This window comes from Octopus sinensis, linkage group LG2 (assembly GCF_006345805.1).
Source record: "Octopus sinensis linkage group LG2, ASM634580v1, whole genome shotgun sequence".
NCBI classification, from domain to species: Eukaryota; Metazoa; Mollusca; class Cephalopoda; order Octopoda; family Octopodidae; genus Octopus; species Octopus sinensis.
Window position 1 is genome coordinate 54,752,185 of NC_042998.1, and position 19,685 is coordinate 54,771,869.

Genomic DNA, 19,685 nt, shown 5'->3' on the forward strand with positions numbered 1-19,685 from the left:
AGGAAACAAATACAATTAATCAGAAAATGGAGAAAACCTCAGATTAACAAACGCATCGATGGGACCTCATTTATAGCTTATTTTTTATACAAAGCCTGACGTAACAAAATAGGTGATGTAACAAACCTTACAGCTGTTTCCGCATCCGCTGCCAAAACACTGTCTATAAGTAACTGCGAAAATAAAATTCTTCATCTTCATAGGACATTCGAATATCCAATGGAAATAAAGAATTTTATTTTCGCAATTACTTATAGACAGCGTTTTGGCAGCGGATATGGAAACAGCCGGTAAGATTTGATGCATCGCATATTTGTTATGTCATGCTTTGTATTAAATAATAAGCTATAAATGTGGTCCAATTGATGTGTTTGTTATTCTGAGGTTTTCTCCATTTACTGATTGGCTGTGTGGTAAGTAGCTTGTTTACCAACCACATGGTTTCGGGTTCAGTCCTACTGCGTGGCACCTTGGGCAAGTGTCTTCTACTATAGCCTCGGGCCGACCAAAGCCTTGTGAGTGGATTTGGTAGACGGAAACTGAAAGAAGCCCGTCGTATATATGTATATATATATATATATATATATATATATATATATATATATATGTGTGTGTGTGCGTGTATGTATGTGTTTGTCCTCCTAGCATTGCTTGACAACCGATGCTGGTGTGTTTATGTCCCCGTCACTTAGCGGTTCGGCAAAAGAGATCGATAGAATAAGTACTGGGCTTACAAAGAATAAGTCCCAGGGTCGAGTTGCTCGACTAAAGGCGGTGCTCCAGCATGACCGCCGTCAACTGACTGAAACAAGTAAAAGAGTATATATATATATATAAACATAGGTTTGGTGATTTGATAAGTACTCACAAAAAAACTTTTGGTCTTTGAGTCACTTTGTTACTTCTCAGGTGTCTGTTGTATGTGATTTTGTAGAATGTTCTGTGCATGTAACCTGTCAGTTGGTATGAATCTTGTAATAGTTGTTGAAGTTATAATGGGTGTGGCCATAAGTTGTATCTGACTGATTGCATATGGCATTGCTGTATGCATGTATATAGTTGCACCTGTACATTGTGGTAGAAAAGTTTAGCACCATTAGTGGATATTGTTGATGATAAAAAAGCCAGATATTTGAGTTGTTATTAAAAGTATAGTCAAATAAGCTCATTGTAATTCTTTTATGTGCTCAGCTGCAGTTCCACTAGCTAGAGCTAGGATCATCAAACTGGCCACTGTTCAGTAGGGAGGTATCAGAATTGATTTCATGGTTAGATTTCCATTCATCACTGCTCTATAAAATGTTGATGTAAGTGCAAGAGGCAAGTGGGTCTCTATGTTGTATGTGCTTTTGTAGAATTGAATCTGTAGATTCAATTCAACAAAATTGGAATGTGGCGAGTATGGCCATGTGCTACGTGTGGATGAGGACGTATGTGTGAGGAAGTGCCACACCCCAACAGTGGAAGGAACCTGTGGAAGAGGTAGAGCCAAGAAGACATGGGATGAGGTGGTGAAGCATGACCTTCGAACATTGGGCCTCACAGAGGCAATGACAAGAGACCGAGACCTTTGGAGATATGCTTTGATTGAGAAGACTCGGCAAGTAAAGTGAGATCTTAGCCATGGCCAATGCCAGTGTTGCATGACCAGCCCATTCAAAAGTACCCTAGAAGTGTCGGGCGATATGATATGCTTGAGAAGACCTGTTGAGTCAAGTAAAATCGAAATTGTAACAAGTTGCACGAAAAATGCACCCTCCGAATGTGGTCAATGCCAGTGCCCCTTGATTGGCACCCACTACACTCTCTGACTGATTGGCATTAGGAAGGGCATCCAGTTGTAGAAATATTGCCAGATCTGATTGGAGCTTGGTGCATCCATTGGCTTGCCGGACCTCAATCAAACCATCCAACCCATGCCAGCATGGAAAGTGGATGTTAAACGATGATGAGGAGGAGGAATTGAACTCAGTACTACAAGTCAACAAAACACTCGTCAAATCAACAGTGCTACCATTCTTCACAACAGTGAACTATTATATCTGGTACATTCCCAAGGACTAAGTGGAATCAAACAATGAGAATTAAATAGCTTACTCACAGCCATAACATAGTACAAGTGAGAGAAGACAAACTTCCAGGCCTTTTTGCTGTTGGAATAGTACTGTCAACTTGTACTTACTTGTACTTGTGGCGACGTTCACCCTGGGCAGGTTGAGTCGGCTTCTTCTACCACCCTCGAGCCATCTCAAACCATGGCAGCCCACGCACGACAGTCCTGCACCAGTTCACTGGAGATAGTGAGCCAGTCATGGTTCCATCGGCACAGGCCGACCACCCGCTGACCCATGAGCACAGAGAGGTCCTCCTTGATCGTCGCAACCCAGGTCTTCAGCTGCCCGCCTGCGCGTTTCCGCCAGTTGGGAAGTGGAGTTGGGAGAAGGACATCACGGCTCAGTTCACCCACCGGACGCTTACATGCATGGCCAAACCACCGCAAGTGTCGTTGCAGAAGGACAGATGGAAGGGGCCGTAGAGACATGTCAACTTGGACATGAAAAGACAAATTTTAAGTTTTCCTGTAATCTAATGTCATAATACTTCTCTCAGTTAAGTTGTTTTTCTCTCTTTTTGGTCATTACCTCTACATTTTGTTGGTAAATCTAAGATAGAGATTCTGAAACAAAAAATTTTGGTAGTCTTTTTTTTGTCTGTTAGAATAGTAGTTACTGTCCATTTTGTGTTGTGGGTTTATATTTTGTTGAAGAAAATGTGGGCAAAGTTTCAATTCCAATGTGATGCAGTTTTTTTTCTAGACCAAGAAAAAGGCTGACATATGCCTACATAGCAAAGCAATGTGAGTACTGTCATAACTGTATTTAAATAGGAATGATGTTGAAGGAGCACATATGAACAAAAAAAACGCTCCTGTTATATTATAAAATTACAATTAGTAAGATATTCACTTGGTGAGTGTTTGAGTGTGATAGGTTCATCATTCTGAATACTTTAGGGAGGGAATAATGTTAAGTTTTTTACTATAATCTACTACTGCTATTTACTTTTGTTTGATTGTAGCCACACATTTCATTGATGGTTAATATTTTGATGCTTCAGGTTTTTATTAGATTTTCTTTGTGTACTTTCTATTTAACACGTTCTCCTTTGACTCTGAAAGGTTAATGCAGCTGTTTTACACCTTGTATTCGTGTAATTACTTTTCATGCAGTAATTGTTTCTGCTACTCTCCTTTCTATTATGAAGTTCGTGTGAAATTTTGTCTTTTGTCAGAAGAAAGAAGAGTTATGTGCCTTGCACGGAACACAACACGTTATAAGATTAATATTTAGTTCTACTTTTAACTTTACAGCTGTTGTTCGCCATTTTTATAAATGATTCTTGATATTTCTTTGCTCTGCTCCATGTGGATATATCTATAAAATATTTACATTTTTCTAATCTTTCCTGATTTGTTTACATGAAATGTGTCGGTTGTCACAAACCAAATCTATGGAAGTAGAAAGTGACGGATAATAAAGCTTTAAAATCAAGTATGGTGTCTACTGTAGAATGTTATAGTTTCAGCAATTAAAAATTGAAATTATAGCATTTGTAAAAGTTTTCGTTCAATTTGTGAACTGTTTTTCTTATTGCTAAATAAATCTTTAGTATCACTTATTTTTGTCAAATATAATAAAGTTTCACTTAAAATCCCCACCACCAACAACAGTATAAACAGCTTACCATTTCTTCTGCTTGGCTTAGCCTTACGTCCATCCTTCCTCATCTCCCACTCCATTTACTTTCTACCACCCAGCTTAACACCATTTACTTCACCTAAATCATCAATCTATTGTAACTGACTGAATCAACACAGTTGTCTCTCTTGTATCCATCATTTACTACATTCCTCATTTATTTCCATTTGCTCTTTCCAAAGAGTTTCGAAGGACTTTCTTCACATGGAAAGTAAGGCAGAACATTTTTTTATGTATTACTTCAAGCAAGGTCGTTGCCAGTGCCGCTGGACTGGCTCCTGTGCAGGTGGCACGTAAAAAAACACCATTTGAGCTTGGCCGTTGCCAGTACTGCCTGACTGGCCCTCGTGCCGGTGGCATGTAAAAGCACCCACTACTCTCTTGGAGTGGTTGGCGTTAAGAAGGGCATCCAGCTGTAGAAACCCTGCCAGATCAAGATTGGAGCCTGGTGCAGCCATCTGGCTTGCCAGTCCTCAATCAAATTGTCCAACCCATGCTAGCATGGAAAGCGGACATTAAACGATGATGAGGATGACCTCAACTTCAGTCAATTATCCAACTTTATATCAGTCTCAGCGAACGTAATTAACTCTTTAGCATTCCAGATTACTTTGTCAAATATGAGGTTTATTTATGCACTGGATTTGGTTGGTTAAACCCTTGAGCATTCAGATTACTCTGTCGAATGTGATGCTTATTTATGCACATTGTTTTGAATTAATCATGTTTTATCTCATAGCTTTGAGATCTCAGTTATGTGATTGTTTATTTTCAAAATGACATCGTAGGATAAGTGTGAGAGGCTGGATTTGGTTGGTTAAACCGTTTAGCATTCAGATTACTATGTCAAATGTAATGCTTATTTATGCACATTGTCTTGAATCAATCATGCATTTTATCTTGTAGTCTTGATATTTCAATGATTTGAGTATTTTTTTATTGTTATTTTTAAAATGATATTATAGGATAGGTGTGAGAAACTGGATAAAGGCAGTCTGAAAATAAAATAGTGTGGTAAGTAGCTTGCTAACCAACCACATGGTTCCGGGTTCAGTCCCACTGCGTGGCATCTTGGGCAAGTGTCTTCTGCTATAGCCCCAGGCCGACCAATGCCTTGTGAGTGGATTTGGTAGACGGAAACTGAAAGAAGCCTGTCGTATATATGTATATATATATATATGTATGTGTGTGTTTGTGTGTCTGTGTTTGTCCCCCTAGCATTGCTTGACAACCGATGCTGATGTGTTTACGTCTCCGTCACTTAGTGGTTCGGCAAAAGAGACCGATAGAATAAGTACTGAGCTTACAAAGAATAAGTCCTGGGGTTGATTTGCTCGATTAAAGGCGGTGCTCCAGCATGGCCGCAGTCAAATGACTGAAACAATTAAAAGAGTAAAAGAGTAAAGAGAGTATATGGGCTGAATATGGCCAGTTTAATTGCTAAGTACTAATGATGCCATACAAGTATCTGATTTGTTTGATTTAAATTATTTATTTGAAGATGACTCAACTAATGATGTATATAAATATGTAATATTAATATATAAACATGTAATCTTTTCCCCAGTGCTGAACAGTTGGTGCATCAATTCAAAACAGCTGACAAGACTATTCCACTGAAAGGTGGCACCAAAGATTTCCAACCAGATGGATCGTGGCTTCAAGGAAAGAAACTTGACATGCTGCTTTCCACCAAAGAAACATTACTTGCTGAACAGAGGATAGATAGATTGTAAGTCATTTTGGTTTCTGCTTTGCTACAATTGAATAAGTTTTTAGCATAGTAAACTTTAAGATTCCAGAGATCAGGATCAGAAATGTAATAACAATTCCGATTTTCAAAATAAAGATAAATATTGTCTGCTCAGTCATAGTAGGTCAACACTGTAGGATGAACAAGGCTCTTGTTTACAAAGACCCTACAACTGGTACCAAGCTGTATTGGCCTTTACCTTTCCCTTGGATAACATTAGTGGCATGGAGAGGGGATACTAGTATGCATCGGCAACTGCTGGTCTTACATAAATAATCTTGTCCAGACTTGTTTCTCAGAGGGGAACTTTCTAGATGCAATCCTATGGTCATTCATGACCAAAGAGGTTCTTTACCCTTTTACCTTCATTGAAGAACAGAAAAAGATGTGTTGCAGTAGAGAAGAAAAATTACTGCTTCAGGTGAAGAGGGAGAGAGGAGAGAAGATGGTGAAGATGCAACAATGGTGGGTGAGGGGGTTACATCCTAGACTCAAGAAAGTGTATTTAGTGAAATGGACCTGGGATTGGAGAGAGTCTGTAGGTGGATGGGTGGGTAAGTTTGAGAGATTGTGGGGAGAGAGAGATGAAGGGTGGAAGGAATGCAGTGAGTGGGCATAGACAGAGGGAGGGTAGGTATTTGGTGGACATGTTGTGGGGAAGAGATTCAACAGGGACAAAATGTATGCAGGTAGGTTCAGGATGGAGCTCGGAAGATAGAGGGGTAGAGAATAGAATGGGTGGTAAGTCCGAGTGGGGTTGGGAGGAAGGTGTTGGAAGATTGGTAATGGGTTGTGTGGGGAGAGGTTTGTCAGGGCACAGATTGATTGTGTGTGTGTGTTGGATTGTGGGCCATAGTCATAAAGAACAAGCCTTTATGGCCTCCCTTTTTACTTTTGTAAACACAGCAAATTGCCAATTGTTTCTGTCCTTTGTCATGTGTGTGTGTGTGTGTGTGCATGCATGCATGTGCTTGTGAGTTTGTGTACCCTTGCCTTGATATCATGTAATGGCTGTGAATGAGCATCATATCATACAAGCAATGTTGTTTGTTTCCAGTCTTCCATGAAAAACATGTCTGAGAAAATATCTCGTTTCTTGGAAGCAGGTGAGGGTCAGTGACAGGAAGGGCATCCAACTGTAGAAATCTAACCCATGCAAGCATGGAAAAGTGAACAGAAAAAGAAGAAGATGATGATGATGAAGGTGGTGGTTGTGGCGGTGATGATGATGATGAAGAAGAAGTTGAAGAAGAAGAAGAAGACTACTACTATACAACCAGTAATATACAGGAAATTAATTCAGTTGACTGTTCTTGAAAGTTCTGGCTTTATGGCTTAATACAGAGACCATCTTCATTGGTTTCTATATTAAATCCTTTAATCATCTTGCATGAATGTGCAAGTTTCTATCTGGTCACTCACCATAGCTAGAAATGGCAACCAACTCTTCCTTAAACAACTCTGAAACTTCTTAAAAAAAGGTAAACACTGTGAATGGAAAAAGGTCAGGATAACAATTGTGAAATGCCTTTGACCAAAGATCTGCTCAATTATGCTAAATAGTTACACCCTTCTTTCAGTCTACATATCCCAATATTACATTATATTTATTTTGAAAGCATGTACTGGGTTTTTTTCTCTCCTTTTGTATTGATATTAATAAAACTCTTTTTTTTTTCTCATTTTAGGGGAAGTGTTTTAATTGGAGAATTGAACAAAGAAAAGAATTTGGTAGAATATAAAAACGATACTGTAAGTATTGCATTTTTAATTATGCGCTCTGCCATCAATCTTTCCATCCGACATATCCTACTCTCCCAAAATTAGATACCACTTTTTATTTTTCTTAGCTGGTGTCATTTGATTCTATTATTTATTGTTCTGGTATGCCAGAAGTACTGAAGCTAGGAAAGTTGAAGTGCTGGCCTTATTTAACTCCGGCTTTAATTCAAGGCTGGCTTTAGTATTCAACACTGATTCAACACTCATATCATTTTCATTTTTGTGATCAAATATTGATTTCAAATTTTGGCACAAGGCCAGCAATTTCAGGGGAGGGGTAAGTCGATTACATCAACCCCAGGGATGATGATTATCATCATCGTCGTTTAACATCTTTTGTTCCATGCTGGCATGGGTTGGACAGTTTGACAGGAGCTGGCCAGGTAGAAGATTGCACCATACTTCTGTGTCTGTGTCTGGGATGGCTTTTATGGCTGGATGCCCTTTCTTAACACCAACCACCCTACAGAGTAGGCTGAGTGCTTTTTACATGGCACCAGCACAGGCGAGGTCTATTTTTGCATGGTTTTTACAGCTGGATGCCCTTCCAAATGCCAGTCACTTGACAGTGTGGACTGGATGCTTTTTGGTGGTCCCTTAACTGATCATCTGATAATTATTTTATTGACTCCAAAAGATGAAAGGTGAAGCCAGTCTTGGCGGAACTTGAACTTGGAACTTAAAGACAGATTTAATACTACTAAGCATTTTGTTTGGCATATCAGCTATTCTGCTAACTTGCTGCCTTGCTATTTGTGATCAAATATTATTGTCAATTATTATTAAATGAAAAGTAAACTGAATTCCTTCAATGATATTTTCTATATATATACAACCGTATCCACTCTTTTGCTCACCTACTTTGAGAGTTGGCCTTGGCCCCCATCAATACCATCTTCTTTATCTTTGTCTTCCCTATTATTACTACTCAACCTTATAATGTGAGGTGGCCATATATCTCCTCTTTTTATAATGTGGGATAGCAATGTATCTCCTGTATAGCAAGACACTTTTTCTTGTACTTCTATCATACTTTAACCTTTCATAATCTGGCATAAAGCTACCTCTCTTTTCTAATACTAGTCCCCTCTTAGTCATTTCCCTTTCCTGTTCTTTTCTATTTTGCAACTTACTTTTGTGACCCCTCTACTGCAGAATGCATGAAAGAAAAATCACTTAGTGTATACTGTAAAGTGATTAGTGTTAGGAAGGGTATCCAGTCGAAAAAATAATGCCAAAGCTGACAGATCCTGTCAAACCTTCCAACCCCTGCCTGCATGGAAAATGAATGCTAGATGATGATCATGATGATGATTTAAATTAAATTTATGTCGAAATTAGCTATTTATGAGGCTTATATTCAAGTTTTGCTGGTTTTTCTTGTGATTTCAGAGAAAATTCTGGTTTACAATGGGATTTGTTGATGAAAAGAGAAGATGGCTATACCCTGAAGAAGCTCTTTTTCTAATGGAAGCAGTAAGTACATTTAAATACATCTGTAATAGAATTTATTTATTGCAGAATGTTAAAGTTTAAGTCAATCTTACTTCTAGCTTGCCTAAACCATTTACTTCCTAAGAAGAATAAACCATTGACAACTTTTCTTCACTCTTCTCCACTTCTCTGCAGTTGGAGCACCACTTTCTTGCAGCTTTTTTTCATATTTTGCTTCACCATGTCATGTTTCCCTGAGGGATGGTCTTCCTCTCCCAGGTCTTGATGCTTTTGAATAGGTCATCATTTTCAACACTTCTGTGATTTAGCTTTTTATTAGGTAGGGATGTTGGCTCGCATAAAATGATATACTCATGCTAGTGTTGAGTAAAATGCACTTGTGCCAGTGCCATGTCAAACACACCCATACTGGTAGCTCATCAAAAACACCCAGATTACTCTGTGCAATGGTTGGCATTATGAAGGGCATCCAGCCGTAGAAACCATGCTAAAACAAGCAATTGGAGCCTGGCCAGCTCGCAAATTGTCCAGCCTATAGCAGCATAGAAAACGGACATTAAATGATGATAATGATGAAGAGGTGATCTTTATTAGTCTGGCCTCTATCCTTTGACCTTTGTAACCCTACCAAAAGCTCGCAGTCAGTCCACTAGCATAGCTTTCAGGATCATCGCAGCACATGAACAGAACCTTGTGGTGAAGCCTGGACAGATCTCCTGTTGACCAGCTCCTGTAAAACCGTCCAACCCATGCCACCCTGAAAAATGGACGTTAAATGACGATGGTGAAGAGGCGGTCCTTATAAGTTGGTTTCTATCCTTTGACCTGTCCAGCATGGGAGGCTTTACATACTACTACAAGAACAGAACCTTGTGGCAGAATCATTAGCATGCCGGGCGAAATGCTTAGCGGTATTTCGTCTGCCGTTACGTTCTGAGCTCAAATTCCGCCAAAGTCTACTTTGCCTTTCATCCTTTCGGGGGCGATAAATTAAGGACCAGTTACGCACTGGGGTCGATATAATCGACTTAATCCGTCTGCCTGTCCTTGTTTGTCTCCCCTGTGTTTAGCTCCTTGTGGGTAGTAAAGAAATAGGTAAGTTAACCTTACAAAGTTTGAATAATTTTTTTTAAAAAAAGGTATTTATCCTTTATTATTGGCATACTCTCACTAGTAGCATAGATTTTTATCAACTCCTAGAAAGGAGACAGAAGCATTACTCATGGAAATATTACATCGAAAATTATTTCTAACAGCTTTATTAATATCTTATTCAATGTTTAATCACTTAAACATCATATCAGCCTTCTCATCTAATCAACTGTGAAATTTAAATTGTAGTTTTTTTGTTTAAAAAAAAAAAAGAAAAAGACTACATATCTTGTACAGTACATTTCATATATTACCTCACGTGGAAAAATGTGGTCCTAAGAAAACTTAGATGCATTCATTTGAAAAATATTAATCCATAATTTTTTTCTTTCTCACTGAACAGAGAAGGAACAGAGAAGACAACCGAATGGTTGTATGGTGAAGTATGGTGAAAGCGGCGTGCGATAAGACTAGTCGCTGCTCTAAAATAGAACACTGCCCAGAAAATCACACCTGCCACATCTGTACGGAACCCGAAAATACGTTCCGTAATCGCTGGGTCGAATGTGGGACATGTCTCATCTCTGTCTGCCTCCAATGTGCCACGGACTTTCAGAAGATCCCAGGCCAAAAAAAGAGCCATCATAATGCTATGATGGATAGACTCTGGAAGATGGTTCAGCTTAAATCTTGGACTTTTCAGTGTCAGGCCTGCGTGCCTCCACAACCGACGATTGTGTCTCCCTCTGCCACTCCCGTGGAGGAGGCGGAACAGCAACAGCAGCAACAACAAAATCAACCACAACCAGAGCAGCAGCAACAACAAAATCAACCACAACCAGAGCAGCAGCAACAACAACATCAACAACAACAACAGCAACAACAAAATCAACCACAACCAGAGCAACAGCAGCAACAACAACAACACCAATTGACCAGTGCGGTTCTTGCAGAACTGCAACAATCGATCTGTGCTTTAAAAGGGGAAGTAGCAGGAATAAAAGCAACCATTCAGGTTGGACTCCACAATGAGGGGTCTTATCGGAATGCTCTGCTAAAGAACCTCCCTGTACCTGTACCTCTTGTCGCATTTAAGGCCGCAGATTCTGCCACCATGAAGTCATTGCCATTGGGGTGCCAGAAGACATGGCTGATCTTCAGGCTTTTGCTGCCAACTCAGCCAAAGACCTAGGCTGCGTTCCCCCAACGGATGCTATCCGCCTTGGACGACCTGGCCCAAAACTAGGCTCATCAAGTTGTCTTTTACGGACCCCACTGAGGCAACCTCTTACCATCTGGCCTCAGTTAAAGCTGGGCGGGAAAATCGGACCACCTTCCGAACACGCCCAGGCTTACCGTCCAATGTACGTCCGAAGCTACGTGTAGTGGCTTCCCTGAATAGGAACTCAGCTCTACAGGAAAGCTTCAGTCTTCGGGAAGATGGACAAATCTGGAGATTTGTCAAGACTGCTGAAACGTGGAAGAGAGATACCAGCTGGTCTGAGTGCTCTCTACCCACAATAACTAAAAAGACTACAGCAACTCAGGGAAACTAAGCCAGAACAACCTGCCATCCTCTACACACCATCATAAACTGCGAGCAGGGTACAAATTGTTGTCCTTAAATGCTCGCAGTTTATGCAACAAAATACATTTGTTCAACGCCTACGTCAGAAGTGTTGACCCTGACTTCATCACTGTCACGGAAACATGGGCGCATTCCTTACTCTGTGATGGGGTTTTCAACATTACGGGGTACAACCTCTTCCGTAAGGACCGCACTAACCGCCGTGGTGGTGGTGTGATGGTCTACGTTCGTTCAAATTTTTTGGTAATTCCTTGTGGCCGATTTGAACGAATCACAAGAAGAAGTTTTTTTCTGTGACGTGCGTATGACCATGTCAACACTCCTGCTTGGCGTTGTTTATCGTCCCCCAAGTTACCATCGGGACACACAGCTTTGCAATGTCCTCCGAGCTGCTGCCAGGAAAACAGCCACTTATGTGTTTATTGCAGGCGATTTCAATCATCCTGAGATCGATTGGGAGACCTTCCATTGGCCACAGAGTGCAAACGATTTTGTTGAGCTTGTGCTGGACTCAAACTGGTCACAAGTAGTCACCTCTCCAACAAGAGGCGACAACCTGCTCTTCACCACAATCCTGAAGCGGTTATCAATTGCACTACGGAGGAACCTCTAGGTGACTCTGATCATGCTATGATCATCGCCAATCTGGCTCTTGCGGGCAACAAAAACCTGAACCATCTCCAATCTGCTTCCTTCGATTGGAAGAGAGCAGATTGGAACCTGTACCACACTGAACTACAGTACCCAAACTGGCGTGAATTCTACAACTCTGGAGATGTGAATACTATACTCCAGAGTATCCTGGACTCAATATGGGCAGCATGTGCAGCATCAGTGCCACGTAAACAAAAAAAGAAGAACCGCCCTAAAAGGGCAATTTGGGAAACTTCAGCGGTCCGACTTGCCAGGAGGGAACGTCGGACTGCTGAACGGGAATACAGGTTGCATAAATCAGACACCAACAGGAAGAAGCGGAATAAATCCTCCAACCATCTCAAGCAAGTGACAAAAAAAGCAGTGCTTGAATTTGAACAGTGCATAGCAGCCAATCCTGACAGCAAGGTTTTCTGGAAATATGTGCACTCAAAGCAGAGACCTCACTCTCCAGTGGGCCCTCTTCGCAACCCTCACACAAACCAGATCACTGACGACCCCAAGGAATGCGCAGAACTCATTGCCGAGTGCTATGCAAACATATTCACTGTTGAAAGTCAAAATGTACCATCTTCACCATCACTAACAGCAAACTCCATAACAACTATGGAATTTACACCTGCAATGCTGCGACGTCACCTTCAAAATAAGCGCAACTATGCCTCCCCTGGTCTCGATGGAGTTACATACCTGCTTCTCAAACGTGGCAGGCACTTCCTTTTACACCAGCTTTCTATTTTCTTCCAGTACTGTCTCAACAATGGTGCTACTCCGGAGCAGTGGAAAACTGCCAGTGTCATTCCTCTGTTCAAAAAGGGCGACCGCACATCACCTGTCAACTATCGCCCAGTCAGTCTCACTAGCTGTATTGCAAAACTGATGGAATCGTGTGTCAGAGAAACACTCTAGAATTTCTGGAGCTCTCACAGTCTCATCCGACCCTCACAATATGGATTTGTCCCTAACTCCAACTGCAGTGACCAGCTTGTCGAGTTCCTTGAGGACATTACTCAGATTACTGACAGTGGCTCATGGGTGGATGTTGTCTACCTTGACTTTGCTAAGGCTTTCAACTCTGTGCCACACAAAAGGCTTATGGTGAAACTCTCTGCAATGGGTGTGGGGGATGACCTTTTTAACTGGTTGAAATCCTTCATCCTCAGCCGAAAGGAGGTAGTCACAGTTCTAGGACAGCACTCTACACCATATGAGATGTCATCGGGTGTACCACAGGGATCTGTCCTTGGCCCCCTCTTGTTTGTGGCATACATTAACGACATAGATGCCAATTTAAAGAATGCCACAGTATTGAAATATGCAGACGACATCAAGCTGTACCTTGAAATCAAGAGGACAGATCCTGATGTCTACAACTCTTTCCTGCAATCAGACCTAGACACAATGCAGCAATGGATCACAGACTGGCAACTGAAACTGGCTGTGGACAAGTGTACCACCATGCATTTTGGGAGAAAAAACCTTGCGTTCACATACTCCCTCCACAACACTGATATCAAGAAATCCTCTTGCGAGCGTGACCTAGGCATCACTGTCAGCAGTGATCTGCGTTGGTCAAAGCATATCTCTAAGATTGTCAGGAAGGCCGAGGGTGTCTTGGCATCACTCAGCAGGTCTTTTGTTAGCCGCTCTCCAGCCATCTATTTAAAACTGTATACAGCTATGGTACGACCACACTTGGAATTCGCATCATCAGTTTGGAACCCCTATCTTGCACAGAACATTGACCTCCTGGAATCTGTCCAGAGACGTGCAACCAAACGCATACCCTCCATCAGACACCTACCATATTCTGAGCGCCTTGTTTCCCTGGGCATGGATTCACTGAAGCTCCGGCGTTTGGCGACGGACTTGGTAAACACCCACAAAGTTATCAACCACCTCACCAACAACAACACTGAACACCTTTTTGATCTCCATGTGTCTAACACACGTGGACATGCCTACAAAGTCAGAAAACAATACAGCTCCCATGACTTTCGGAAACATTTTTTCACGCTCAGAGTTGCTGAAGCATGGAATAAACTGCCTGCGTCAGTTGTTGACTGCCATGACACTGCATCTTTTAAGGCCCTCATGCTTTCCGAAATCCGCCGAAACTTCACCTGATTATATATACACTTTAGATGAGTTGTAGTGCACCTGAGCACTGTACACAATTATTATTATTATTATTATTATTTCCGAAATTTTCTTATTTTGCCTAATTTACTCGTCTTTCTGACCTTTAAATGCAAGGGAAGCAACTTATTTTTCTGAGATTGCCTCCCTTGTATTTGTTGTGTCGCTTCAACTCGGCTTTCATTAAAACGGCTTAAGATCAACAATCTTTTACCGCAAGCATAATTATCTATAACTATATTATCTATTATGAGCTCTTATTTAATGGAAATTTGACTGCCATTTCTAGCCGGACCAATGACCACAAAGATGCTCTCTTATTGGCTTTTCTGTTTGTATCATGAAAACGTAATATGAAGTGATAAGCAAAAACCATTAGAGTCAGTATATTGAGAAAGCTTCTTTGATTAATTAGCTCCTTTGACTTCATTACAAGTTAAATGTTTCGTGTAAATTTCTCTTGAGTTGTTAAGAACTTTATTATAAGTTCATTATAGCTGATTTTAAGGAGGTAGTTCTTTGCAAAATGCTGTCTCATATTCATAACCTTGCTCTTTTGGTACACATTTAATATTTGTATTCACACCTAAATAATTTTTATATTTGTACAGGTGTGCATTTGATATATCATTAAGAGGGATTTTTTTTACAGCCAATATCTTTAATGTGAAATAAAAGACTGATCTCTTGATTACGTAGATGAAGGCAAAAAGAGTAAGTCTCTTGCCTTGAGACACAAACGGAAATATACGTCTTCAATTCTTTCTGCATTACAAAAACATGATACTTCATACATTAATGGAATAACAGCAGCAATCAATCCTTTAATCTTCTACTCTTCTGCTCAAACAACTCTTGGACAGGCTTACAAAATCAAAACAACAACATAGCACTCATGACTTTCGCAAACGTTTTTTCAGGCTCAGAATTCTTGAAGCATGGAATAAACTACTTGCATTAGTTGTTAGCTGTTGAGGCAGTAGATCCTTCAAAACTTCCATGCTTCCTGAAATTCACCAACAATGCACATTTTTTTTTACAACAACTTATTTACTGTTCACTTCCTGTACATGTTCTGTTTACTATTTATGCAGTTTTGATTACTTTTTCTGATGAGTTGTATTGCACCTAAGCACTGTATACAATAAGTTCATAATTGTATCTACATAATTTAGTACTTGTAATTTCTTATCCAATGAAGAACATTATCAAGACATCAGACTTCTTCCCTTGCTCATGGCAAATTAACTTACTCTATTTTGTAAATTTTTCCTATTGCCTATTTGTAGACACAGACTATCACAGCTTTTCTTAGATGTTAGTTTCACAATAGCATTTTAATCTTTAACCACTTGGTCATTAGTCTCCCATGTATTCTTTCAAAAATACCTCAGTCTATCAACTCAATATGTTTTTTCATCTTTAATGCCCTGAGATGATTCAATTACCTACTTAGTGATAAAACTCTTTCTTCTCTTTCTTCAAGTCTTAATTATTAAAGTGCTACTAATCTTATGCTTTCGAAAATAATCCTATGTTGAACCTTATTATGATTAATAATTGTTTAAATATACTTTTAAATGGCCATTTACATATGTGATTTGATATAAATACATCATGATTTACAGCACAGCAGTATTCATCCACATATAACATCCCTTATAATGCACAACATATATTGGAGGGAGATGAAAATTGTCCCCAGCAGCAGATAGAAAGCTAGATATATTTCTGTCTTGTTGAGCAGAGTCAATAGATTGTACTCAAAGCCATTTTAGAGAAAATTTGTCATCACTGATGTATAGGAAAATAACGAATAAATATTCACTGGTGTTGCAAATAGCCACCTAGCTGATTAAAAATCTGTTATCTACATCAGAAGCAGTATTAAATTTAAATAGTCATCTGCATATCAAACTTAATGTAATTACATCATGGAAGGCAAATTTACTGTGATATTCACCCCGAGATAATATTTTTTATGGATGTGTTTGTTGTGTTTAAAAGCACAATATATATTAGAGGGAGACAAAACTCATCCCTGTAACAGATAGTGAGAATACTAACTATATTTCTGCTTTGTTGAACATTGTCAATAGTGTGTACTCAATGCCAATTACATGCTTAGAGAAAATTTGCTATCATTGATATATAGGAAAACTATAAATAAATATTCACTGGTATTACAAATGATTGTCTGGCAGAATAAAAGTTCTTTGAAAATTACAATTATACAAACTGAAAATCTGCTGTTACAGAAAATATGCTTTTTTCTGAATAAGGCATTTTAAGTATGAGGGGGAAAAGAAAAATAGATGTCTATTTTTAATTTGGTGTGAGCAAAACCTATCTTTACCATTTGTAATGGACAGAGCTGCACAGAAGTTTGAACTATTATTTAACCCTTTCATTACTGTATTTATTTTGAGATGTTCTGTGTTGCTTTCAATTGCTTTAGATATAACAAAGAATTTTGTAAAATAACTTAGTTATCATTAAGCTAGTATTAGGAGCATAAATTGTGACTAAGGTTTGGTGGAAGATTTTAATTCAAAACTTATGAAAACAAGACATTTGTACTATAGAGCCAGAGCCGGTTTCATCCGGGCTGGTAACAAAAGGGTTAAAGTTACAGATAATTTGAAAACAGGCAGAAGAGCCTTAGTTTACAAAGAACAAGTCTAAAGCATCTTGAAGTTCATTTATGTATGCATCTTGGTTGCACACTTTATTTGCTGTACTCAACCACCTCTACTCTGTCCTGAAGAAAAGTCCCATCTTCATTGCACTTGGTCAACCTGAAGCTGTTGTGAAAAATTTGTAAGTTGTTGATTACATGACAAGGAATAAGTAACTGTAACAACAATATTTTACAAAGCATACAAGTTATATCATACAAGCCTTAAAACTATGCAGTTGCTGTATGAAAATCAAAGATGCACAAGAACCAACATTTTTATGCTAAGACTAGCAGAATTGCCCGGCGTTGCTCGGGGCTGAATTGCTTGAAAGTACTGTTAATGATTGCACTGAATTATGATGATTATTCAGGCAAATATTGATATAAGCTTACGGTGGGAGATAAGGACTTAACGATCAAACGTGTGCCATTGCATTGTTTTGGGGGAACCAAATTTCTGATGAGCATTATAGGGGCACCAACTTTAAGTTTGAGAAAGTGTGGTGGTAGTCCGGGGTGCTCAAAGGAATTGAGTACCTCTATTGGATAGTTGATGACGTCCTCTGGGTCAGGAGTTGTATCGATAGACTGATATACATAGACTTCCCCAGGAATGAGTTTTAGCATTTCATCATTAATATGGTGAACAGTTTTATTCCTCGGGGCCAGTATAGCCTTTTTGCCAATCCAATCCATATTCTGATAATTAGCTTGTAGATCTGGGAACACTGCATCTCTGAGATCAGAAGGCGTCTTAACAATGGTACAAATGGAATCGATGGCAATATTACCATTTTCATCCCCTGGTATTTTGCCTTCGCCAAGTGCAAGGAGGGTGTGAGGAAATGCTGCTGATGTGATATTACGTCGCATATGAGCACGCATATTGGTGTGAAGTTTGAGAGTTACTTCCGTTTATTTATAAAAATATGCATTAAAATGGAAAAAAATGATGGTAAATTATTTGTAAAATCATAGACTCATCGTAGACGCGCGCTAATACCCAAAAGAGCTCGATATGAATCACGACTATAAGATACCCGGTTTTGGTTAAACTACATCGCAAAATGTGGGAGTAGTTAGGAATCTAAATCGGAGTAGACAGACACACAACCTTTCTTTTATATATAAATATTTTCGTCCTAAAAAACTTTGTATGGATTGAATGGTTACCTCTATGGAAATATATACACGCACATTATACATACATGTGTGTATAGATGAATATAAATACATTTAAATATCTATATACACTTTTGGGCGATCTTTCTGTTTCTTAGAGATAACTTTAGATCTTATTTTCGTGCTAAAAAACTTTGTATGGAGTGAATGGTTACCTCTATGGAAATATATACACACACGTTATACATACATGTGTGCATAGATGAATATATAAATACATTTATATATCTATATACACTTTTGGGCGATCTCTGTGCTACTTAGAGATAACTTTAGATCTTATTTTCGTCCTAAAAAACTTTGTGCGGAGTGAATGGTTACGTGTATGGAAATATATACACACACATTATACATACATCTGTGTATAGATGAATATATAAATACATTTAAATATCTATATACATTTGGGCGATCTTTCTGCTACTTGGATATAGGGGCAATGTTTCGCTTGTCGTAGCACACGTTTCCGTCGATTTCCGTAAAAAATGTAAACACTGAATCGGCCATACATACATACATACACACACACATACATACACACACACACACACATACATGCATACATACATATACACATAAACCGAGTAAAAAATTTCAGTTATCTCTCTCTTTCACACATTACTCTCTCTGTCTCTTCACACACACTAACAGAAGCACTTCACTTACACAACATACTGTCTGTCTCCCACACTCCATCAAACACACACACACACATGTACATCAATGCGTCCCATGCACGGTAACTTCAAAAGAACTTCCCTCGTCATACAATCGCTTTCTCTTAGTCTCTTTCGCTCTCATTACTTATGTAAAAAAATAAGTTTTTTTACGGAAATCGACGGAAACCTGTGCTACGACAAGCGAAACATCGCCGATATAGGTCTTATATTCGTCCTAAAATACTTTCCTGTCACACACTCACGCACACGCGCACACACACACACCCACTCACGCACACGCGCACACACACACACACACATGCACCCTCACACACACACACACGCACACACACACTCACACACACGCACGTTAGCTTACAATTTTATTTATATATTTGCGTGTCTATGTGTGTAAAGAGGAAGTGGCAGACTGAAAGAGTCACTCACTACAAAAGGTGAATTACTTTCATTTTATTCCTTGCACACTGTGTGTGTGCGTGTGCGTGTGGTGTAAAACACATTAAGAAAAGCATTTGATATACACACCAGAATGTGAGTTTTCTGTAAATTTTGCTTAATTGGAGTTTAAATTTTAAAAAGTGGACCTGGCAAAACCCGATGCATTCTACTCTTAAAAATGCTAAGTAAATTGTAATTGAAGAAATCCTATATTGTAGATTTCTATAACTGACAAAGGGAGGCAGATAAAATCTGCCTTTTATAATAAGAGATACACTCTTTCTGTATTTAGTACCAAGATCCACACTTTGTTTAAGAGTTTACTTCATTCCACCATCAGAAGCTGCAGTTGAAAATCATCTTACATGATGGAACATGAGTATTCAAAAGTCATGTTCTCAAACACATATTGTAATTTTGGTACTTCAAAAAATTTAGTAGTGATTACCAGTGAATCTCTCCTCTTGCATTCTCTTAGTCAAAT

The 19,685-nt window shown here is 39.2% G+C and overlaps 1 protein-coding gene across 2 annotated transcripts in view; it reads left to right on the forward strand.

Moving 5' to 3' along the window:
• Window positions 1–19,685, forward strand: part of LOC115232025 (tRNA-splicing endonuclease subunit Sen54) — a 140,990-nt gene that overhangs the window by 2,069 nt on the left and 119,236 nt on the right. For both annotated transcript variants that reach the window (XM_036513334.1, XM_029801900.2), the window contains exons 2-4: window positions 5,326–5,490; window positions 7,200–7,263; window positions 8,686–8,769. In XM_036513334.1, coding sequence (XP_036369227.1) covers window positions 5,326–5,490; window positions 7,200–7,263; window positions 8,686–8,769 — 313 coding nt within the window. The remainder of the gene's footprint in view (window positions 1–5,325; window positions 5,491–7,199; window positions 7,264–8,685; window positions 8,770–19,685) is intronic.